Source organism: Rutilus rutilus, assembly GCF_951802725.1.
Source record: "Rutilus rutilus genome assembly, chromosome: 3".
In the NCBI taxonomy this organism is placed as follows: Eukaryota; Metazoa; Chordata; class Actinopteri; order Cypriniformes; family Leuciscidae; genus Rutilus; species Rutilus rutilus.
Window position 1 is genome coordinate 16,346,518 of NC_140211.1, and position 26,068 is coordinate 16,372,585.

A 26,068-nucleotide genomic window follows, 5' to 3' on the forward strand; every position below is an offset into this window, starting at 1 on the left:
AAGAAAATAATACATTATTTCACACTATATCCAGCAAGCACAAAAATAGTCAATTCAATTGTTAATTGCTTTGTTTAACAATTAATTAATCTCCAGATAAAATGTATAATTGTGACAGCTCTAGCTCCAAACGTGTAGATGTGGTCTCCCCTTTAAGCTTTTAGTGCTCTAAATATGGCACAAACTAAAACTGATGTCAAAGTACCAGGTACCAAAGTACCAAGATACCAGTTAATCTGAATCCAAGACAAGGCTTGATGTGTGGCTGAGCAAACAACTCAACAACCTTCTTCACGCTGAGTCTTGGCTCAAAGAACTGTTTTGCTAGGGAACTGTGGGTCAGTGGTTGAAAATGACAGGGGAAGAGAACCGTTTCAATAATCATTCGAGCAAGTATGACGCAGAGAATGCGAATCTAAAAGACTCCAGGCATTCGGTCTCTATCCGCACTTCAAAACACAGCACATCAAGATATATATAACCCTGACAGATTAAATGCTGTAGAGAGGTCACGGCGTAAAGCATGCAGCGTTTTACCCTTCACAAGACCAGACTGTCTTTCAAGAACTAAAGCCCGGTCTGTCTCAGTACGGCTCGACTAAACCACAGTAAAGACAGCATACATAAAGATGACCAGATGCATTCTAGATGTCCTAAACCGACACAAAACCCCAAAGCCTCACTTCTTACGCTATTTCATCTGCACCAGTACGTCATGAGAATTCAAAACTCAATATATATTGTGCAAAGAGTGCAAAGAGGAGTCACAGTTCTGCAAGTGAAAGTTTATAGGTTACAAGAGACTTTTAAATGCTTAAAAGGTACACTGTGTAGGAATTTCTCCCATCTAACAGTGAAATTGTATTTTGCATTCAAACAAATAGTGCTCTCGAGCGCCTCGCTTTTTCAAATAAGTGTTTGCTACGGTATCCGTTATGTACCAAGAAGCTATGACAACATGTCTTCCAATAGCACTTCATCGAGTTTTCTTTCGGGTGATGAGGTTCGTTATTTCAAACAAACTGCAACTTGACACACAACGAACAAACGAATGTTACAGTATGAATCACAGACTGTAAAAAGCATGAACTATGCTAATTAGTAGTGATACATTCTTTATTCGTTTATTTTTCGATGTACGTGCATTATTAGATATCATCATCAGGTGATTCAATGGTAGGGAGAAGAAGAGGTAGATTTTTTGGCGATGAGGATTCCTTCTCCTGTGGTTCGGCATAAGTATGATCCCGCATTATGAAGTACCGTGCAGTGCAGCCTTTCAAATTTGCCGGGACAGTGACAGGCGCCTCTCACTGATCTCCTTGTCCGTTTCAGCTGGTTTCAGTCACGTGGCGCTGGCTCTGAACGAAAACGTGTTGTGGAAACGCGTTGAGCTAGGCTAGTGCTTTTTGTCCCTCTCTGCTATTATAGTTTTTCAAAATGGCGGAACGGCATGGAAGCCTCCTTGGACTTACCCGTCTAATGTAAATAAAGATAAGAAATTCTTCGCTTACGAGGAGAAGTCAGATCATTGGCAGAGGTATTTACACAGTGTACCTTTAATAGTTGCAAACATTTGCTTTTATTTAGACTGCAATTAAAGGAATAGTTCACTTAAAAATGTAAATTCTGTCATCATTTACTCACCCTCAAGATGTTTCAAACCTGTATGAATTTATTTCTTCTGCTGTTCTACCAAACAGTTGATGGACCCCATTGACTTCCATAGTATTTTCTTTTCCTACTATGGAAGTCAATGGGGTCCATCAACTGTCTGATTACCGACATTCTTCAAAATATCTTCCTTTGTGTTCAGCAGAAGAGAGAAATTCATACAGGTTTGAAACAATTTTCATATTTAAGTGAACTATTCCTTTAAGCAACAATCCAGCACCAAATACAACAACGATCAAATGTTCTTTGGATGCATTCTAAATGACCACAATCTGATAGCAGCAGTTCAACACTGGACATGAAGTTAAGCATTTCTTTCTAATCAGGTTGTTTTGTGCAAATGTTAATTAAGATAATGATTTTTTTTTTTTGCAGTGAACATGATTTTCATTTGTATTACCTGAAGCCATCCTTACAGGTAGTGCATCTGTCTGCATCTCTCAAGCATTTCAAACAGTTCTCATGACACTTCAGGCAACGTCTCTGGCCTGGAAAGGAAAAGTGACAGGAAGATCACATATAGACAATCAAAGATAGACATACTAGCGTACTACTCATACTATAGAGGCATGACGTCACAGTAGGCAGAAAGAATCACTGTGGTTGCACCAACTGAGTGGCAAAAAGACTGAGTGGCAGTGTTGATGTTCAGCTTTAATGCTGCGAAAAACACATCTAAAATGGGACAGAGCTTTGAGATTGACTGTACAAATAGACTGTACAACAACAAATAAGAAGGCTACAGAAAGCTACAGAAAAGACAAACAAGTGGATTCCTGCAATTCGCAGAAACAACTGGAATCCAGGCAGTGAAATGTGGATTTGCTGTTATTATTTTGTGTCAGATATGTTGAATTTGGGGGTAAAATTATACCCTAGGTTATATATTGTATTGAAAACTCGTCAATTAATTATTCACCATCTTATATTCTACGTAACTGTAAAGTTTTTGTCAGTGTTTATAAAAATAAAAAAATAATTATGATGAGCCTTGTGTTCTACAAAGGGGTTGATCCAGGAACATGCTGCAATTGGGGAAATTAGGTTCTGCTGGATAATGTTAGTCAAAACCAGTTTTCCTTACAAAGCAAATTTAGATAGATAAATAGATATATACACACAAAGGAGTTCTTAAATAGGTTCAATTTACACCGCAGAACTGTTATTAGTATTTTCTTCATGACGCTAACAGCTGACAGTTAAGCTGACAGACTTTAAAAGTGTATATAAATACAACTAGAAAATCAATTGATGTCCTTGTCACTTTTATCCCATCTTGAAGTTCGATCAAGAATCAAGTCAGCACTTACAAACAGCTTTACATAAAGTCATAATGTTATGTCTATAATGCCTCGGTGCTTTAATAAGTTTTATGGCTGGGCGATAGGATGATATACCATTGATATAAGTTATCATCTGGATTTAGACCTATATTGTATTTATAGTGTTGTGGCGTAGAGTGTTCACAGGCTTTGCTTTATGTATTTCCCTGAGTTCGAAATCAGTTGCATATAATGTCAAGAAATCGATTCCTGGCCACATCAATGTCCACAGACAACTGGTTATTTTAAGTTGTAAGGAACAGTCGAGTTCAACTGCCTTTAATTTAAGCAGATAATTGTTTGTTTTAATCCCGTTTTCACAGTTTCCCCAATTAAATCCAGTCACACGCTGCAGGATGTTTTGCCATTCAGTCCTGCTGATGGGGCGTCTCGGCGAGAAAGTGACGTCAACGCATACCCTTTATACCCACAATATTGCTGCAGTCTTCACGGTTCATTCTTCACGAAAATGTTTTTTTTCTGTGCACAATAACATTTCTCATTTGATATGTGTCCTATATTTGTGAGAGTCACCCTACCATATTTGTGTTAAAATGTGCAGCATACCAGATTGTACAGGGTACGGTTTCCCACAATGCAATGCTCTCAGCTCACATTACAATAGTGATGCATGAATTACAAGCAATATCTGTGAAACATCTCATTCTTTATTCATCATTTGATTAGACTGACAAAGTTAAGATGCTTTTATACAAAATTTGACAATAATTTGACAACAATTAAATATATATATATATATATATATATATACACACAGTGCAATGCATAAGTGAATACACCCATGCTAAAGCTGACTAAAAAGAGGAATAAAAAATCATATTTTGGAAATTGAACTTAATGCCTTAATTAAAAAAATTAGGAAAAATCCAACCTTTAAGGACACCAATTTTCTTTGTGAATGAATAATGTATCGTAAATAAATAAATGTTCTTCCTTAAAATACATGGTGCATAAGTGAGTACACCCCTATGTTAAATTCCCATAGAGGCAGGCAGATTTTTATTTTTAAGTATTTTTTTTTTTTTTTTTTTTAGGATACTATGCATCCTGATAAAGTTCCCTTGGCCTTTGGAATTAAAATAGCCCCACATCATCACATAGCCTTCACCATACCTAGAGATTGGCATGATTTTATTTCAGTTAGCCTAAAAGCTAGTTTGATTTGCATTGAGAGATGATCTTATGGAAAGTACCCCATGCCAATCTCTAGGTATGGTGAAGGCTATGTGATGATGTGGGGCTATTTTAATTCCAAAGGCCAAGGGAACTTTATCAGGATGCATAGTATCCTAAAAAAAAAAAAAAAAAAAAAAAAAACTTAAAAATAAAAATCTGCCTGCCTCTATGGGAATTTAACATAGGGGTGTACTCACTTATGCACCATGTATTTTAAGGAAGAACATTTATTTATTTACGATACATTATTCATTCACAAAGAAAATTGGTGTCCTTAAAGGTTGGATTTTTCCTAATTTTTTTAATTAAGGCATTAAGTTCAATTTCCAAAATATGATTTTTTATTCCTCTTTTTAGTCAACTTTAGCATGGGTGTATTCACTTATGCATAGCACTGTATATATATATATATATATATATATATATATATATAAATAACTTTTAAATGCTTATCGTTGCAAATTGCATACCAGCATTTTTTAGTATCATTAATATACCATTGCAGATTTTATTGTTGAATTCGTTTTTATTTAAAAAATCTTGCCCACAGGGTTTCGAATTTGGATTCTAGAAATCTAGAATGGTGAACGGAAGATACTTTAGCACAAGGAAAAGCATGATGCCAAAATACTTGAGCATGATGTCACCACTGGTCCCCCATGATTTTTGAGGTACACCAGTGCTAGAGCACTAGCATTCAATTCCCAAAGTAGTCTGAAAGACAGTGGCGAAGTCATAGTTTTTATATTGCTTTTAATTTTCACTGATTACCAGTGAGTGAAATATCTAGATGCATCTGGATGCAATTCATACTTGGGTATGTGCAAATTTCATCCATTCAAGTTGCCACTAAACACATATCCCATCATCAACATCTGTTTCACATGCACGGCTCGGCATGTGTTCAACAGCTGAGGACAGCGTGCACAAACAGTGATAAACCAAGTCTTTGCTGGCTTTTATCATCCTCGTACACATCACAGGCGGACTGTGAAAGACGTTTAATCAACAAGCTGATTTGTGGAGATAACTAGAGCACATCTCCATCCCAGCATCTGTTATCAACAAGATGGAAACAACAAGGGACAATAAACCCAGAACATCCCACATGCAAATGCAAAATTAGTCAGAAAGACGTAAACGACGCTATTCTTTTGCTCTGTGCCCATGGGCCGCCACGCTTCAGTGCTGACTGATGCAAACATGCTCAGTTCTGTGATTATATAGGCAGTATTTTAAAGGAAGATGATAAAAAATAAAAATTCTGACACTATTTATTCACCATCATGTCGTTCCAAACCTGTAAAATCTGCTCATAGTTTTAACATCGTTATTTTTATGTTTAGGTGAACTATTTCTTTAAGGCATCATTAGCATGTTCCAGACGTTCTCTAATTATATATATATATATATATATATATATATATATATATTAGGGATGCACAATATTGAAGAAAAATACGATTGCGATAACTCATTATTCGATACGATAATGCTTTAAGTGTGTAAAATAAATTATGTTTAAAAACTGAAACTGATATAACAAACATACATGTTTCACATTCTTTTTGTGAGAAGAAAGCATACCTACAACTTCTGAAAGTGAACAGCTGTAGCATTAGCTCCATAAAAAGTAAGTGTTATTTTAACGTCAGTGTAAACCAGATGGTTTAGGGTTTCAGTAGGCCTACATAAGGTTTATTTAACAACAGAAATTGGAAAATTAAAAGTAATAATAAAACACGGCTTAGTCTTCACTGTATGAATTAAATATATAATGATTATTTTTAAATGGCTCAAGCTGAAAGGCAAAAGTAACTTAAAAAAGCACTCATTACAACCGAGATCTGCAGAAGAGCATCTCTGAACGCACAGCACGTTGAGCCTTGAAGCAGATGGACTATAGCAGCAGAAGATCATACCGGGGAACACTCCTGTCAGCTAAACAGGGAACTGAAGTGGCAATTCACACAGGCTCACCAAAATTGGACAACAGAAGATTGGAAAAACATTGCCTGGTCTGATGAGTCTTGATTTCTGCTGAGACATTTAGATGGTAGGGTGAGAATTTGGCATGAATCAATCCTTCCTTGTATCAACGGTTCAGGCAGGTGGTGGTGTAATGGTGTGGGTGACCTTGTTAAATTTATACCATGAAGAATTCAGGAAGTTCTGAAGGCAAAAGGGGGTCCAACCCGGTACTAGCAAAGTATACCTAATAAAGTGGCTGGTGAGTGTATATTATATATACAACTTTTCCTTCAGAATAATCTTGTACGTGGCTTGAGTTATGCATCATTCTCAAAGATGTATCTGTCCGATTCTAGCCTTACTGAAGAACCACCAGATCATCACCAATCCTCCACCAAATGACTCCAAGTGTGTGAGAGAGACCGTGGGTTATAGGCCTCTCCAGGTCTCTGTCTAACCTTTAGTATGTATTGTTGACTCTTCTATGATTAATCGCTTATGATGTTTCTTATTTGTAAGTCGCTTTAGTTTAACAGCACCTGTTAAATCAATATATGGAAATAAATGGAAAATGACCACATGACCTCAAATGACCCTTAATGTAAAAAAAAAAAAAAAAAAAAAAAAAAAAAGTAAATATTTCTCCTTCATAAAGAAAAATATATTACACCATTAATTTGACAGACCACTGACATTCTTGTTGGTGCACTGTAAACAACATGAAAGGATTATTGGAGTCTTTCTGTCGATTTCACATTTAATTCAATGTTTTATCATTTCTTTGTAATTCGTTGTGAAATTTACTAGCAAAATCTGAATGAAAATGGTTTTAAAGTAAATCCTACACCTAATTTATTGGACACATATGGTAATTCAGAAAGTTCAGCTCAATAAACACATAAATGCAATGCAACTATGGGGAGTCCCATCTTTGTTGTACTCACCCTCGTCATTGAAACAACCAGTGGGACAGGTTTCCACACAGGCGCTCTCCTTTGAGTAGAAATAAAGACCTCTACGGCAAGATCTGCACTCATTCGGTCCACGACCGACACATTTCTCACAGCCTCTGTTACAGCGACGACATCTACGGGCCTCTTCGTCCTCAAAGTAGCCCAGTGGACAGTGACTAACACATGTCCTATGCGGAGGACAAGAGATGAAGAAAAATGAGGGAAGAATAAATCTATTTGAAAATGGGGAAAGCAAAAATAAAATTCTAAACTAATATACTGTATATTCTCAATATATAGTTGACTATTTTGCTTAAGTACATTTATAAAGTACCATTATGCTATAGTACCATGATATTTTAAGTGGGAAACACTTGTGAGTATTTAAAATTAGTATTTTGAAATACTCATATACCATGACTTTGGACATTTGGACTCATTTGGACATTCTGCCCACAACTATCTATAACACTAAAAACAGTTTAAATATAATTGTCCTCATTCTAGACGACAGCTTTACCTGCCAGTTTTGAGGCTGCCCAGACTAAAGTGAATGCAGTTGAGGCAATGATCAGCGTCCGGCCCATCGCAGCCCTGATCTCCACATTCATGATGACACGGACCTGAAATTAATGACAAACAAATATATTTCATGTAACTTATATTTGTTATTACTAGTTTTTGTTTTTATTATTAACATTCAACTTCTTTTCAGTCCATTATATATACACTAACCGTCCAAAAGTTTGTGATCAGTACGTTTTTTGAATGAATTAATACTTTAATTTAACATGGATGCATTAAATTGATCAAAAGTGACAGTAAAGATATTTATAATGTTAGAACAGATTTCTATTTCAAATAAATTATGTTCTTTTGAACTTTCTATTCAGCAAAATTCAGCAAAACTTTTTTTCATCTTGAAAAAATGTATCACTGTTTCCACAGACATATTATGTAGCACAACTGCTTTCAACATTGATAATATTAAGAAATGTTTCCAGAGTAGCAAATCAGCATATTAGAATTAGTGATGCGAAGTCTGGCTCTTTTCCGAACTGGTTCTTTCGGACAGTTTGGTTAAATAACCAGTTATTTTACATCCCCAGGAATGACGTCAATCACACAGTTATGTAATAACGTCAATTCTATCATATCGATGGATGAAAATACACTCAAACACATTTAAATAAAGTAATTTGGATAATCATCATCATCAAGTTTCTTGCATTTAAGTTTTCCAACTAAAGCACCCAATACAGGCACTGATGTGCAAACGTGGATGTTTTACATCTAAAAGATATAAAGTGAATAAACTAGTCTTCATCAGCTTTTTACAGAAACCATGATCCAGCTCATAAAAACTTAATATATAACCTGCATACACAATAGTCAATAGTAAAATTAATTTACATGTTTTGACTGAACAGTTGTTGCATGTGTTTAATATAGCCAGTTACTGTGCATATTTCAGTACATATGTTTGTTATTAAATAAATGTACATTTCCCCCAATTCGCCCCCTCATTTATGTCACAGTATCAGCACAGCATCATTTGTCCGAAAAGAAGTTTGGTTCAGACAGTGCTGTCATGCTCAGTATCACCAGCTCATCGGTTCTCAGTATGCCGGATGCGTCCGAAAGAAACCGTTTTCGGTTCAGCGTACTGGTGATTCGAAAACTGTAGCAACCTATTCTTAGGTGTGTTCGACTTGAAGAGGCCCTGCTCAGACTGATTGGTGTATGACATCAAAGTACATGAGAGCAATTCGAAAGCATACAGAGCCGTCTGCTCCCTAATCTCTCTCGGCGGTACTTTGATGTCATACACCAATCGGTCTGCGCAGGGTTGCTTCAAGTCAAACACACCTCTTGACTCGAGAAGCGCTGTAGCAGTGTGTGTACTGTTTGTTTGTACATGCATGCTCAGTATCAGCAGCTCGAGCTCATCAGTTCTCTCAGCACAGCATGTCTTAGTTCAGTGTACAGTTAGAGTAACTGGAGTAACGAATAATCCGGGATCTTGATTTATTTTGAGTCGGAGTGACTGTCAGGCACATCCGAAAGTGAGAAACTTTAGTAACTTGTGGATCAGTGCTGACTCAAGATGTGAACGGTTTAGAACGATTCTGTCTGATTTTGTGAACTGGTTTGGTGAACGATTCCTTCACGAACCAGACATCAATAATTAGAATGATTTCTGAAGGATTATGTGACACTAAAGACTGGAGTAATGATGCAAAAAAAAAAATTCAGCTTGTTATTTCACCATTTTTACTGTATTTTTGATCGAATAATTGCAGCCTTGACGAGCATAAGATTACAAATAGAAAAATCTTACCGACCCAAAACTTTTTAACTTGTCTAGGTATTACTGAGAGTACCATTATATTCCTCCTCTTCCTCCTCTTCATGCTCAGGAGCTCCTGGCACAGAATCTGGGGTTTTCAGCTCCTTGCCTGCTGTAGGAATTTCCAGCATCCTGGAACGAGAGTGGTGGGAACCCTGGGTTTGGTAGGGGTGTTCAGACGAGCCGTGAAGGATTAGTGTCCACTCTTTCAGCTTACCTGAGAGAGAAGAAAGAGCAAGAAATAAAAAAAAGAAGTCTGTTACGCATTACAATGAATCACATCAATCCTGACGAGAAACAGAGGAAAAAACAACTTTAATCTGTAGCAGGTCTCAAAGAAAGTAAAAAATGCAATTCATTTAAATCAGAAACATACTTGATGCAAGCACAAGAATGCAAACAATTCCAAATAAGCGCACACACACAAAAAAAAATCATGGAGTGGCTTATGAGTTTAAAATTTCATTAGGATGCTGCCTAATGGCGCTTTTCCACTGCATGGTACGGCACGGTTCGGCTCGGTACGGTTCGGCTCGGCGCGGAACGGTTCGGCTCGCTTCGCTTTTCCACTGCGTGGTACGACTCGACTCGGTACGGCACGGTTCGGTTCGCTTTAGCTCGGTTGCTTTTCCATTGCAGTTAGTACCGCTTCAAAATGGGTGGGACTGATCGTTATAGTTGCCGCCTCTACTGCCATGACATCATCCTAAACGCGCCACATTTCAAACACACAACACGGGGGATGGTGCTCTTGATTCTCGGCATGTGGATGTTTTTAAATTAAATTAAACGTTCTTATAATGGTTTACTATATGGAAGGAGAATTCTTAACGTGTAATTAAACGTTGCGTTCATATTCTGGGCTCATCTGATTTTTTGTACATAGCATAGCCTACTTTATGATTTTAGTATCATTATAATGATTAATAAATGCACGCACAATTATCCGTGAACTTGATTTGAACAAATGCCTTTCAACTTGTGTGTGCAAAATTCAGAATTAAATGAATGTGCAGCAATCTTTACAAATAGAGAGTCTAGGCCGAATGTAGCCTACTGTTTTAAACTACTGCCATTAAAAAAGCGCATTTAATGTTAATGTTATGTTATTTTTTTCCATCTGCCTATGTTGATTATGAAAAGTGAACAGCACGAGACGAGTAGAGAGACATGGAGCGAGTCAGACATAATTTTGACCACTTCATTAAGTTTTGTTCACTTTGTTTTCTTTAAGTGAATTTCGTTTTGTATAAATTTTATCTTAATTTTAATAATTTTTTCATCAAACAATTGCCTGGATTGAATAAGATGCAAAATAGACAATTTAACAATTGAGGCGCCCGAGCGGTCACTTGCATTGTACGTTAACTGGAGCGCATCTCATCCTCAAATACACAAAGCTTGAAATGTCTTTAAACGAAATAATTCAAAACAAAAAGAAATAGGCTACTCTCTTATGTAATCCATTATGTGCATTTCTCTCTATAGGCGCGTTTACTACGAATATGGCGATCGTCAACTTCATCTTTGCCATGCACAGACACTGACAGAAAACACTATTTTATAAATAAAAATCAGTGCACGCGTTTTAATAAAATTAAAACTTTAATTGTGATCATTAAAATAATTGAATATTAAATAATTTGTGGCCAATTTTTGCTCATTTATTAATAGTAGGCTATATATATATAGGCTATATATAGGCCTAATTTTATTAAATTGAACAAGCGCAAAATTCAGCATTCAATCAAATATTCAAAAAGACTTAATAATAATAATGTTATTTCAACATAATATCTCGTTATTTCGACATAATGTGCGTGCAACAAGCAAGATGTGCGTTTGTAAATCCGGGGACGCGTGCACTGATTTTTATTTATAAAATAGTGTTTTCTGTCAGTGTCTGGCAAAGATGAAGTTGACGATCGCCATATTCGTAGTAAACGCGCCTATAGAGAGAAATAACATTATTATTATTAAGTCTTTTTGAATATTTGATTGAATGCTGAATTTTGCGCTTGTTCAATTTAATAAAATTAAAACTTTAATTGTGATCATTAAAATAATTGAATATTAAATATTTTGTGGCCAAGTTTTTCTCATTTATTAATTATATATATATATATATATATATATATATACACACACATATGTGTGTGTGTGCCCTCAGCACATGCGTTAAAAATTATCCGGCGCCGCCCCTGACTGCAAGAAACAGTTTACAAGAAACTTTTGAACTGCAAGACACTACAGCGTTGGCTGTTGTCTACTGGCTATTTAAATCTAGCGGGTTTGTCTCGTGCATGGTCTCGTGTCGCAAATACAATGACACTGGTAGTGACGATTCTGTCTGACCAATCAGTGATCTTCAGTGTTTTCACGTCACATTTTAGTACCGGTACGGTACGCTTGGAACCTCAACAGAGGTGGTACCATTTAAAGCGAGCCGAAGCGAGCCGTACCGTACCGTACCATGCAGTGGAAATGCGCCATAAGCGTGCCGTACCGAACCGAGCCGTACCGTACCATGCAGTGGAAAAGCGCCAAAGCGTGCCGTACCGAACCGAGCCGTACCGTACCATGCAGTGGAAAAGCGCCATAAGAAATCAGCTGCCCATTGAACCAGCAAAGTAGTTTACTAAGGTTTTAAAGGAGTCATAACCTGCAATTTTCACTTTTCCACGAGAATCAATGTATGTTATGATCGACTAACGATTATACACTGGCCGGGAAGCCGATATTTAAAAGTGAAGCGTTTGTTTACCTCAGGGTAAATAAACCAGCGCGCGTGCACGCGCACTCAAATACGAGATTTTGATTTCAGCTCCCTCTTGACGTCATGAGGTAGTAGTATATACCATATATGGACACCGCAGCAGGAAGCCCCCCTTCCCCTCTCCCCCTCATAGTCAGTTCAGTCGAGAAAGATGGAGAAACCGAGTGCACACCGGACTTGCTCTGTGGTTGATTGCCATAAAAAACATGTAAATGTGTTTTATCTCCCAAAATCGGACGAAACTATCAGAGACCAGTGGATGAAATTCATTTTTAATGACGCTGTCCCAACAACCCTTTCAACTGGCGTGCAGAGCCATATAGAGCGTCCACGACAGCCAAAACATCGCATTGATCTCGCGAGACAATAATGCCTTCAGAAATAAGGGTAAAAGTAGGTCTGTGTTTATTTTTTTTTTCCACTTTTCTTTTTTAGAAGGGCCTGAAAGACTATAATACAGCAGTAGGTATCCAATGTAATACTAGGTTATGACTCCTTTAAAGGGGTGGTATAATGTCCCCTTTTACAAGATGTAAAATAAGTCTCTGTTGTCTCCAGGGTGTGTATGTGAAGTTTTAGCTCAAAATACCCCTCAGATAATTTTTTACAGCATGTTAAAGTTGTCCCTTTTTGAGGGTCAGTAAAAACATGTTGTTTCGTGTGTGTCCCTTTAAAATGCGAATGAGCTGACAAGTACTAAAATGTCAGAAACTGTTCTGCCTTTTATGTTTAAACTGGAGTCTGACATTGATGGAGAGACTCAAGAAGAAGTGACATGTAGAATGCAACAGGACGTTTCTGAATGGTTAGTTGATGAATTTGTTGCTGATGTGGAGTTAACCATCTTCAAGTCATTGATTAGCATATTCTGTCATGATAATCTATAAGTTGCTTGTGTGGAAACTGTTGTAAGATGCCTACAGAGTGACATGATATTGCATTTGTGTTACGTACTCTATTGCATGTGAAAAGACGGATGGGACAGCTTGAGCAGACTCACAAATGTGCTCTACTCAACAACTCTTCCTCTTCTCAATATGGACAGTGTGTTCACAGCTTGAGCAGACTCACAAATGTGCACTACTCAACAACTCTTCCTCTTCTCAACATGGACAGTGTGTTCACAGCTTGAGCAGACTCACAAATGTGCTCTACTAAACAACTCTTCCTCTTCTCAACATGGACTGCGTGTTCCCGGGGGCGGGGTTTATGTAAATTTTAGGATTTGTGATGTCACTAACCCGGGAGGAATGTTGTGTAGTCACTACCAGCCGTTTGTTGTAGTCCTTAAAAACCGATTTCTTTAAAAGCAAATATCTTCCTTTGCTTTGAACTTTGAACGTTGCATAACTTTGCAGATGTTGTGTATGCTCAAACGGCAACATTACATGTTTTAGGATTACACTATGTCTAGACTAGATATGATTGGCATTGCACCACACTGGTTGTCTGCACTGGAAGCATTCAGTTTGAACTTTATTCCTCCATTCATTCCTTACCCAACACCTCCGGGTTACGCAGCTGAGAGGGCGAGTCGGTTATCTCCAGGGTCCACGTGCCCTCCGCTCTTTCCCCCCAGCAATGCACCGTCATGAACTCCCAGTTCCTGAAGCCCTCGTTGGAGCTATCAAACAATCTGGAAGGCAGAAGAAACAGAGTGGTGAATGTTTTAGAAAGAAGAGGAAAGCAAAAGAGGATAATGAAAATAAAGAAAGTCATCTCTCATTTCTGCATCACTGGTAACTGCACGTCATTTCCAGTTTTGATCCTTCAGAGGAGGAAGTCTGAACATCCTCGAAAATGTACACTAAATAAATGCAACGATCTATAGTTATTAAATTAACTGTTGTTTAAATCAATTTCTTACTAATATGCAGATGCATACATTCAATTTTAATTGTATAATTTAAATGTATTCAATTGTAATACATTTTAATTGTTTAAATGTATTAAAATAAATTTAAATGTATTGGTAACACTTTACAATACTATATAAAAATACAACTGCATATTAGCTAATTTTTTATTTTAATGTGTTAGTAAATGTTGAAATTAACAAGATTAAATAAGATTGATAAAATGTATAAATGCTTTAGAAGTATTTTTCCATTGTTAGTTCATGTTAGTTAAATGCGTGATTTCCCCCCCCAAACCAGTTAAGCACAAACCACGCCCCTTAACCGAAAACTACGCCCCGCAGCGATGACTCGCGTCTATGCTCATTTCATCGGTCAACTCTGTCAGTCACATCTGAGGTAAAAAGTTAAGACATCAGCTAAATGTATCCGATGCTGACAAACGGTAAGATATGCCTGGTTGTTTTCGGTATAATTTTATTAATATATGTATTTGTAGGTTTATAATATAAATTATATAATTTTTACTTATTTTAAAATAATTTTAACTTATAGAAAAAAACTTTGTTGCATTATTTTCATGTTATCACTGTGAAGCTGCTTTGATACAATCTGTATTGTAAAAAGCGCTATATAAATAAAGGTGACTTGACTTTCTATCTTGCTCAGTGGAGGATTCTTGTTCTGGCTACGATGAAGACCAAGCTTCAGATCTAAAGGTTACGAATTTGAATTCAATTAATTTGATATAACACCTTTCTGATTATTGTTATATGACGCTTGTAATATTATTTGTTTTAATAAACTTTGTTTACTGTTATGTCATGTGTCGAAACGTTGGGACCATCTATGATTATTGATGAAATCTCTGCCAGCTTTAAATAGCAGTGGCTAACATTTCTTTTTAATTTACAGAAATTGTTACCTCCCGGGTACAATTATCATTTCTGCACTCCAAAAGGCCAATCACACCTGGACCACACAAGCTTTGAGACGTCGTTCAGAATTGCACTGACAGAAGTTTGGGAAGTGAAGGAATGGGTGAAAAAGCTTGGGGAGTCATCAGGAGTTTTGCTTTAGTTTGCCAGTAAGAAATTATGGATTGATGGATGGGTGGGTGGATGGATGGATTATCGTATGCACAGGTAGTCTAAAACAGTATGGTCCACACACTGATCTGATCTCACCATCATGGAGTTCATCTGGGGTTAGATGGAGACTAAAAAAGATGAGATAGACTAAATCCTGTGGCAAAATCTCATATGTCTTCAATGAGAAATCTACCTGCAAATCTAAATAATACAATCTAAAACAATACTAAAAAATAAAAAATAAACACTTTACAATAAGGTTTTATTAGAACTCCTTGTGCGTACAGAATTCTTAGTGGATTATTACAGTTAAGGGCAAAATTAAAATTTGGAAATGTAAACTAATATTTCCTATTGGCACACTAATGCAAATTATATACATATCTAAATGGAAATCTAACATGCCTAAGACTTTTGCATAGTTCTGTATATTTAAACATTTATATTCTATCTATATCCATCCATAGGCTCATTATAGGTGCCAACACAATGTTTGTGCCCGATAAGGCACAGCTAATCATAGACGGCTCTCAAAAAATACATGCTGTGAGGCTAAAATGGTTTGCACTCTGGTAAAGACTATAGACAAAAGGGGAGGATCTAGTAGGTGGGTTAGCAATGTGATTTTTTTTGTCAGCTACTTTTGTCAGCTACTTTGTAAGATTTGTTTTTATTTTTCAGGAGCAATGATCCCCATATACCCACCTACCCAGCTTCTGTGTGCTTGTACAACGTACATAATCATAACATCTTTATTGCGGAGGCACTAAGGCACAGAGATGTGGGGGTCAAGGCAATTGAAACCCTAACTCAGTTGTTTGAGATTGGGCACAGCCCTACATCAGCTCTGGCAGTTCTGAAAAATGACCTGTTGGCTGAGCATGGCAACAAATATGTATATGCCTCAGCTAACCGTGCCCTTTGCCCAGACCTTCAGTTTTGCTACAGGTATGTGAAAATGTACTTGGTCTTCAAATCAGTATTTTTGACAGACTTATGTAGTAAAACAATCAATTTAATGTGCAGACTGTATCAGAAGGTGAATAAGCTGGAGTCTGGAGAGCAAAGTGGGGAGGGAATGCTATCTGCTTTGGAGAGGCAGGTAGAATCCTACAATGCAGCATGTGATGACAGCTGTGCCAAGCTTAAAATGTCCTCAGCAAGAACACCACTAGTAGCCATTTGTTCCCCATTAATGAAACGAACACACAGCCTTTCCACTAGTGGAGAAATGTGTTTTATGGATTCATCTGGTAACATGGACCGGGAGAACTGCAGGGTGTTTCTGCTTCTCACACACACTTGTGCTGGTGGTCTTCCTCTTGGGATAGTGATAACCCAGTCAGAGGATGAGAGGGCAATTAGTGAGGGATTGGAGCTGCTGACGTCCTAACTGACAAAGGATGCCTTTGGAGGGCGAGGTGAGGCAGGCCCTTGTTTGTTTCTTACAGATGACTCAAAGGCAGAAAAGGGAGCTATAGCCCAGGTCTTTCCTGAAGCCACACAGCTGCTCTGCATATTTCATCTTCTGCAAGCTGTGTGGAGGTGGTTGTGGAACAAAGAACACAACATTGAGATGAAGGACAGGCAGACACTGTTCAGCATAGTAAAAGACATGCTTTATGTCAGGGAGATGAGTACAGTTGAATTGATGTACCAGCAAGCCCTGGACAACCCTTTGACCAACAGGTAGAGAAAATAGTAGACAGGTAGAGGTACTTGATATGATCACCCTCCAGGCGCCTGTTTTTATTGTTTTGAATTTATTATTTGTCTTAACTCGCTACAGATACAAGAAGTTCCTTACCTATCTACGGGTTCTTTACAATCGACGTGAGAGTTAGGCTCTCAGCTATAGGAGAGACTTGCCAACATGTGGCAACCAAACAAACAACTATGTGGAGGCTGCAATGCGTGTTTTGAAAGACAAAATACTCCAAAGAACAAAAGCATTCAACCTCCTTCAATTATTCAACCTTTTCATCACCCGACTAGAGATGTACTATGAGGCACGTGTGACAGACGTTGCACTTGGCCATTGGGAGGCATTCCAGCGGTCAAGATTCTTTGCTACAGAAAGTAACATTAAAGGGTCTGATATTTCTCAGGTGAAGAATAATTTTAAAATATGAATCATTATAAAATTGTCAGATCTTTTTGTAAATATGTCTGTATGTCATGTCTTCATGTCACTGTTAGGTTGGAGAGAAGAAGTTTGAGGTGAAATCCTCCACATCAGGAGACACCTATACCGTGGACATGGAGTTGGAACTATGCACATGTCCAGTTGGCCATAGTGGGGCACCATGCAAACACCAGGCAGCAGTAGTGCAAAATTACAACATCACCTCCATCAACTTTCTCCCCACAACAGCTGAAATGAAGGCTGAGCTGCTGAAAATAACAAAAGGTAATTATTTCTTTGCAGAATCACTTGTAACACATGGGCTGACACATGTGTTCAAATATCTAAAGAAGGTATTTAAAGACAATGTCCGGTTCATCTTCTTCACAGCCTTAGTTTCTCTTGACTTCCTGAACCCTTTAAGGCAAAATATGCCCAAGCCAAGCACATTAGCACCAGGTAAGAAAGCTTAAGACAAGTGGGACATAGAACCTTCATTATACATGCTTAATTCTAAACAAAACAACTAGTCAGCAGTTTGACATTAGTAGACATTTTTTATAGACATGCCTCCAAGACAAGAAACCTGCAATACTGATGGTCAGTACAATTTCATTGCTCAAGATGATGGTCAGTATAAAGGGAGGGTTGGTGCTGTTTTGTGTTTCAATTTATTCTTTTTTTTTTTCTTGTTTCCAATGGTGACATAATGAACAGAAATTTACTTGCAATATTTATTTTAATTTTGTATGTATATGTAATGAACAGTAGACATACATCAGCTGGACCGGTCTTCCCCCAGCTCATCTACTCTAGAGACCTCAAACTCCAACCAACCCTGTATGCACAGTAACTCAGAGGGAGGTGAGTTCATGAAGCTTAGAAGAGATAAAGGAACAGTTCAAAACAAAAAATGAAAATTATCCCATAATTCAATCCTAGATGTATCTGACTGTCTTCTTTCTGCCGAACACAAATGGAGTTATAAAAAATATCCTCAATACATTTCCATTAAATTCGAAGTGTTTTTATATGTAACTAACATTCCGAAACTGTATTTGAAACTAATTGATAAGGACAAACAAATAAGTAATGATACAAAAAAAACATAAGAAATAACATTTATTGATTATGACTGATTTTATTTGACATACACAACACAGACCGATGGGACAGATGCACACAGCGGCGCGCTGTAGCCATCCTGTAGCACCCATCGTGCGTGTCGATGAGCCGCTAGCAAGGCAATCTATTAAAATAATGTTCTGTTCTCTCTCTTAAAATGTAAGCGAGTTTAAATGTCAGCATTATCATACGTCTAAAGAATTGAAGTCTGTCAGGTAAAAGAGCTTATTGATGCAGTTCAGTCTGCCTGCTATTTTAGTCCAACCACTACTCCTGCTTGGAGGCTCCAGTAAATATTTTGTTTATACAGAGTTACACTTCAACTTAGTTTAATGGTGCAATGCAAAAATATTTAGTAGTGCGTAAGTTGTATCTTAGTGCCCATTTACGTAAAAAAACTAGGCTAAGTTGTAACTTACTGGCGCAACCGGCCCCTGGTCCAAGTGTTTGTTGCTATTTAATTTAATTGTTTTTAATCGTTTTCTTGTTAAATAGCATCTCTACCAAATTCTCCTGTGAAGAGGATGCTTGGACTACTTGGTGAACTGCCATGACTACAATGGCCAAGCAGCTTGAAAAGATGCAGCACAACCCAACCCAACTGGTCTCTGCATTTTACTGTTTTGGGAAAGGGATGTCGGTGTCAAAACATGCAGCAGCGTTAAGACGAGCTGCTAGACGACCAGGTCCCATTATTGGCTGTCAGCCAACAGCAGTGGCCCGAAGATCAACCAAGACTGGTTCGAGGCGTCATTTGACAGCTGGACGCCCTAGAAAAATTACTTCTGGTTCAGAGCATGACTATAGTAGACATACAGGAAAAGGAGGGAAAAGGGTTGTCAGGGTACGCCACAAATTGTCAGAGTCTGTGGCAATGAATTTCTCGCATCAAGCTTAAAATGGCACAAGTTTGTATGTTGTGTGTGTGTGTTGGAGGGAGGGAGGGAGGTAATTACAGGTACAGGGTAATTAACAGTGTTTCAAAATGTTAATTAGTAGATAAGTTAAAAGTATTATTTAGTATTTATCAATTCTGTGCTATGAATTCTTGTTAACAATAGCAACTGCACATAAAACTCATTTCTTGCATCCTTTTAAAGTTTACTTTTTTTTTAGATATTGTGAATTGTATGTAATGTTGCTTTTTTATGTACCCATAAAAGGCAAACACGTGTAATCAATTTTTATATATATATATATATATATATATATGTTGTACATTCTGTGTAACTTTTAATTTTGGATACACACTTCCCTTTTGTATTTTGGGTTTCAGCGATGTGAGGCCAATCAGCGCTTGATAGAGTTGACCAATGAAATCGAGCCATAGACGCGAGTCATCGCTGCGGGGCGTGGTTTGCGATTAACCGGTTTGGGAGAAAAAAATCACGCTAGTTAAATTAACAAAAAATGGAACCTTAGTGTAAAGTGTTAGTAGTTTTTAAATAAACTTTAATGAATTTAACATTTTGCAGTAGTTTTGGCAAGAATTGAGAAGCAGACCCGCTTTATGAATCGTTTTCTGATGCGCACACTGTCCTATCAGAATGGATATGCAAATTAACCTAACATCGTGTTACCTTTATGGAGGTAACTTTTTTTTTGAGGTATCCAATCCAATTAACTGGCTTTCAGTATCACATTAATGTTTGTGGTTAACGCAATAAAAAAAAAAACACTAAAAGGAAAACAAAAAACAGTTAAACTGAGCATGTTTGATCAATTTAAACCTCAGCCTCTGAAGAAATATCCTTTACTTCAGTCAATTAATTAATGTGCAAAAAGATCAAAAACAAATGTGCTCCTCGTCATCTAAAACAAAATCACAATCACATGCTGGCGCTGTGCAGCAGGGCTGACTGGGAACGAGTCCATGAGCCTGATTTGTGTTTGCACCTGTGAAGCATGAGTCGACGTCACATCACTGCATCATGGTGATTGAGCAGATGGATGCTTTGGCTCTGTTTGTGTGAGCTCGGAGCAGCTGGTGCGACGTAGTGCTATAAACTTTGCTCAGGTCAGACAGATTATGTTACATCGTAGGTGTGTTACTGTAAATACATTTTCCAGTTTGTCTTTACCAACTGAGGGACAAGTCAGAGTCTGTGGTCTGTGGTTGACATTACAGGGATACTCCACCCAAAAATATAAATTCTGTCATCATTTATTCACCCTCATGTTGTTCCAAACCTGTATGACTTACTTTCTTCTGCGGAGCACAGAAGATATTTTGAAGAAATGTTGTTTGGTTTGGAACCAAACAACACTGGATCCCATTGACTTTTATGGAGAGAAAAAAACAGAAATATCTCAAAATATCTTGTCACATTTCATATAGAGAAATCATATAGAATTGGAACAACATTAGGTAAATGATGACAGAATTTATATTTATTTTTATTTGCATTTCCCTTTTCCCATGCATGAAAATGTATGATTCATAGACCATTAACTATTTCCCTTGTAAGACTGGAGAAACTGGAAGAACTGGAAGTAAGGGCAACTCTCTGAGAGAACAAAGGAAATCAACATTTGAACTCACTCGTGCACCATTCGAGACGCAAGTCTCACCTCAGAATCTCACCTCATCCTATTCTACATTTCTTTCCCTCTTCCCCCATTCATTCTCTCTCATGCTGGGATCACCAAAATACACCCAAGAATCAATATAGTTTAATGTGAATAATTATCATACAGTATTACATGTTTGGTATCATTTGAAATGTCTATCTTACTAAATGTCTTTGTAAAAGGTACAAAGGTCTCATTCCCAAAGAAGTAAAACAAAAGGTAATAAAGTTTAAGAGTTTAGAGATAAATTGCACACAAAGGAGGATGGGTCTTCCAGGCAAATGGCCTCCTGCTCTCAAAAGGTGTAAATGAATGCAAATTCCCATTGTTAACAAATGTTTATGTCTATATAATGAAATGCAACAAGAGTCTGTAACCCAGATCAGCCCGTGATGTGAAGTGTAAGCAAAACACTTTGCATCATGTATTTTATAATGTCAAGGTATTGCATCTCTCTTTATTCCAGAGCATTTGATGTTTTGTATCTATTATCTTTGAACTGATTATGAAATTGGCATGATACATTTACCTGACATATTAAATTAGATTTTATTCTAACTGACATTATTTTCAGTAAAGAGTTAAAAAGAATAGTCAAACATTCGCTCACATTTAATGATGCACAGATACCTTTTCATTTATGGAGTCAGATGAACTAACGAGGTAATACATATGAAAAAATTTATTTCATTTAATCAAATTACTTTGCCACACGCAAAAACCTTCACCCGTATTATTGGAGACCGTCATTTGGACCGATAGTTGGTCTTACACCCTTAAATAAATAAATAAAATCCAAACCTACTTTTCAGCCTTAAGTGTAAAGCATAATAATTACATCCATTCCACAATATGAACAAATTCATTTTTATGTATGTATATATACGGCACATACATACGATGTAAGAAAAGAATCTAAAAAATTTTAAAATTAAAAAAAAATAAAGAAAGTACTGGTCATTTTCTGCCAGGACATTATCCATTAAATTATTGGACATTTAATTTAACCCTAAAACCAAACACAATGTGATGTGTAATTCAATATATGGGGAAAACACCTGTGAAAAACTGAAAAATAAACAAAATATACAGGAGGAACTGCAATTATTGCTGTAACCTTCATTCAATTAACCGCCATTCAATTATTAAACTATTGGTATGTTTTTTGGAAAAAATGCATTACCTTTAACAGTAACCAAAAACAATGACTAAAAGCTATTAGGTTCACTGGGTAATAGGTTCATAGGCATAGCTAATATCCTATGGGGCCTGGGTGATGTCAGCAGAAAAAGTAAGTCACAGCATGAATACAAACATTTAAGATCCATTAACAAAACATCATGAAAATCATTTGTTTCCAGTATTTTTTTTCTTATCTTATTCTTATCGCTACTTATGATCAGCATGAACTTGCTCTCTAAGTGTCAGATATCAACAAAAGGGCGGCTCACATTTGCTCATGCCTGCTGTCAGACCCCTAGCGCTTCCTTTGAACTGCACTCATACTGATAAAAACACTTCTTCCCCTTGAGCGGTCCACAATCACACTACTAATGAGAGCTTTGCAAAACAGCCATTTCTGAACTTGGCCCTTTCAAGGCCCTTGTTAACAGACTTGGACAGTATTTACATCTGCGTCTTTCTTCTCCCGCCACCAAGTCGAGGCGGTGTGCGCTTTAAGGAGATGGTAAATCTGAACTGCATTTGGCTCTGGCAGCGTGCATGTTGAATAAACGAGATGAAGGGAGGTCCCGACCACAGCATCCCTCTCCAACCGGAGCGATAATTCAAGGCAAATGTCTTTCCTGGCAATTCGCAGGCGTCATTTGGACGACACTCCATCAACTCTACAATTCGACTCTTAGCACTGAAAGCCCAGGGTGAGAGAGCAGGAGAGCGGATCGACTCCTGGCCATTAATAAATACTCTCCAAACGCGGGAAGCCCCATTAGGCTGTCATGTCTGTTATCACAAAAGCAGATGCTCTGTGGGAGATGTTTGTGCAGGGGAGGATTCTGACAGGTCTTCTGTCTCCATGCGGTAAATAAGACGTGGAGCGTCAAAACAATACGCTTTCTGAGAACAATTGAGAACTGAGGGACTTTCACACAGACAAACTAGAGTGACAGACATTGTTACGGACAGTGGCATTTTATTTGTCCAAACATTTTTGGCATTTCATGTCTGAAGAGCCATGTTTCCCATAATAACAATTTTGTTTTGTTTCAGGCTTATGCTGAAATGCTTTATTTTATGTATTTGATTTTAGTCACATTCTTGGCAATGTCTGATTAGCCACATTTCCCCCAATAAAAGTTGTGTAATTTTCTCCAAAACCAAGAAAAAAAACTATGCAAGATTAAAAAAAAATAAATAAAAAAAAATAATAATAATAATAGTAATAAACAAATAGAGTGCATTCAGAGTATTATAAGTACTTAGACCTCTTAATTTTTTTTCACATTTTGTTTTGTTGCAGCCTTGGTGAAATGCTTCAAATTATTTTATATAGATTTGATTGTAGTGACATTTTTTGCATTTAATGCCTGAAGACCCACATTTTCCATAATAAACGTTGTGTAATACCCTCCAAAAACAAGAAGAAAAAAAATGCAAGATTTAAAATAATAATAATAGTAACCGCAGAATATTTTATTTTATTGACATTTTTGTTTACTGTTCTGGTCCTGTGTTGTGATGCCACTGTAAAAATCTGCATCCTGAAGCAAAAGCAGCTGAGAACGAGTGATTTGGATTGTGTGAGAGCTTTATTCGTGAGGGCTATGAGAATGAGTCTCAGGATCATAACCATGTGGGGAAAACTGCTAAGAGAATACTAAACTACGCTGAAGCGGAGAGCAGAGAGATTTGGAGAGCACAGAGCGTCAAGGCCAACAGAGAGGATATCAAACTGCTGTGTGATCGACAGGATGAAGCTTCCTGTGTGACAGAAACCAGAGCAGCCAGATCAAAGCCCGTCAGCCCATGTGGACCCCTTTAGAATACACTACGCTAAAAGGAAAATATTAACATGTTAGTGTGCATGTGTTTGTATGAGGGACACTCAAGTTCCAGGAAACTAAAAGTAGTTAATTGTCATATGACATGCAGGTAAATTTTTTCTTTTTATTAAGCGTTTTTAATGTAATTTTACATTTTTATCATTTAATTACTTAATAGCTTTTCATTAAACTCACAAACCCCCTGCAGTTCCATCACGAACCCCAGTTTGGGGAAACCCTGACGTAATACATTAATGTACTTCATGTTGTTGATAACAAAGAATGGAACATATTTTGTTTCTCTTTGTATTTTTATGTCAATATGGTACAAGATTATCCCATTCAAATCAATGTGAAACGAGTTAGGTTAAAAATAATCAAAAAGTTGTCCGATTATATTACCCTAAGGGCCCTATCTTGCACCCAGCACAATTGACTTTGTACACCGACGCATGTATCATTCCTATTTTGCACCCGACGCACAGCGGACTTTTCCCTCGACAGACGCACGGTAAATTAGGGAATAAACTTGCGCTCCCGGGGGCGATGCAGCGAAAAAGAGAAGGCTTGTGTTCCGGAGCAAACGTTCCCTGGTGCTATTTTGCAGTTCCAGAAAACAATTCCGCCACTGACCAGGAAAAACCTAGTCTAAAGTCAGTGGCGCGTTCAGATACTATTTTAAGGGCGCATGCTTGGCCATAATGTAGTGTGTTCACAACATGCATACACTTTGCTTCAGCAGTGTACACTTTGCTTTCGCAGCAATTGCCATTTTTGCAAACCATACATAATTACTAGGGGTGTCCCCGACTACGGATTTTCATAGTCGAATCAGAATCGTCAAGTCTTGCCTATAGTCGACTAATAGTCGAATCATGTGTATGGGGGCGGGGCTTTAACATTTCAAAGCCGCGATGTACAGAAAAATCACACAAAGATATAGAAGAAAATGTATAAAAACATTTTGGATCAATAAAACTAAGAAATAACATAAATAACTCCAGAAAGGCTACACTGCAGACAGGATTTATATTTCACATGCAAATCAAATTAAATCGGATAAATTACCTGTGCGAGCAGGCTCTAAGTACAGCACAACATCGATGCACCGAAAAAATAAACAATTAATTTACTAAATTAAATTAGAACAGAAAAACTTTCTAATAAATAAAAATACAAAATGAAATAAATCAGAATCAAGTCACAAGATGAGGAGCAAATGTGTGCAAAATGCCTAAAGTGCAGGGGAACATATATTCAAAACAAAAGCCACAAATAGTTAGATTAGATAACCCTGACAGATCAATAAATAAAATAGAAATAAAGAAATTATTAAAATAACGATAGTAGCCAGAATTTTCAACTTTGTCTTTTTAATAACAATAAATGCTAAACTGGAGTGGCAGTCTTTTTAGCTAAAAATGTTCACAGCATCCAAAAATCAAATTAGAACCGGCTGAAAAGTTTTGAAATCACTTGTACCCGTCCCTACCTGATCGAGAGAACAAATCCAGTCTTTCACTCTGTCTGTGTCCGTTGGAGTCTTTTCAAATTGTGCGCGCGGATAAAATACATTCTAAAACACTTAACGTGAAAAACGTTTAACGACTTAATCTCCTAAAATAGTTAAATTAAAATATGAAAACGCTTTACTATAGGAGGAACGCATTGCGTTCATATTCTGGGTTCATCTGCTTATCTGCACATAGTATGGTTTCTTAAAAGTGTGTACTCTGTGTACATGCATTAAGCCACGTTAAAGTAACTTTTAAGCGTTTTAAAAGCTTTTTTCACGTTAAGCATTTTAGAATGTCCTGTGGAAAACCAACTTGTTAACATTGGCAGGCAGAAGTGCGATCATGGTTTTCCTGATGCTAAATCCAGCCTTGGAGAATATCCTTTCTGATGGTGTACATCCACACTTTAGATTTTCTTATCCCAGACGCTCCTCTGTAGGTCACGGATTGAAAGTGAAACTTAAATCTGTCACGGGGTGTTTGGATTTATTCACGCACGTTAAAAAATATTATATACAGCATTATCATAATAGGCTGA

At 37.2% G+C, this 26,068-nt stretch overlaps 1 protein-coding gene across 1 annotated transcript in view; it reads right to left on the bottom strand.

The window, feature by feature from the left end:
• The window catches only part of pcsk6 (proprotein convertase subtilisin/kexin type 6), a 94,747-nt gene that overhangs the window by 14,975 nt on the left and 53,704 nt on the right, over nt 1–26,068 (bottom strand). The window contains exons 13-17 of the mRNA XM_084405153.1: nt 13,743–13,879; nt 9,502–9,684; nt 7,638–7,740; nt 7,109–7,305; nt 2,075–2,162 (exon numbers count right to left, since the gene is read on the bottom strand). Of these exons, the coding sequence (XP_084261279.1) occupies nt 2,075–2,162; nt 7,109–7,305; nt 7,638–7,740; nt 9,502–9,684; nt 13,743–13,879 (708 nt within the window). The remainder of the gene's footprint in view (nt 1–2,074; nt 2,163–7,108; nt 7,306–7,637; nt 7,741–9,501; nt 9,685–13,742; nt 13,880–26,068) is intronic.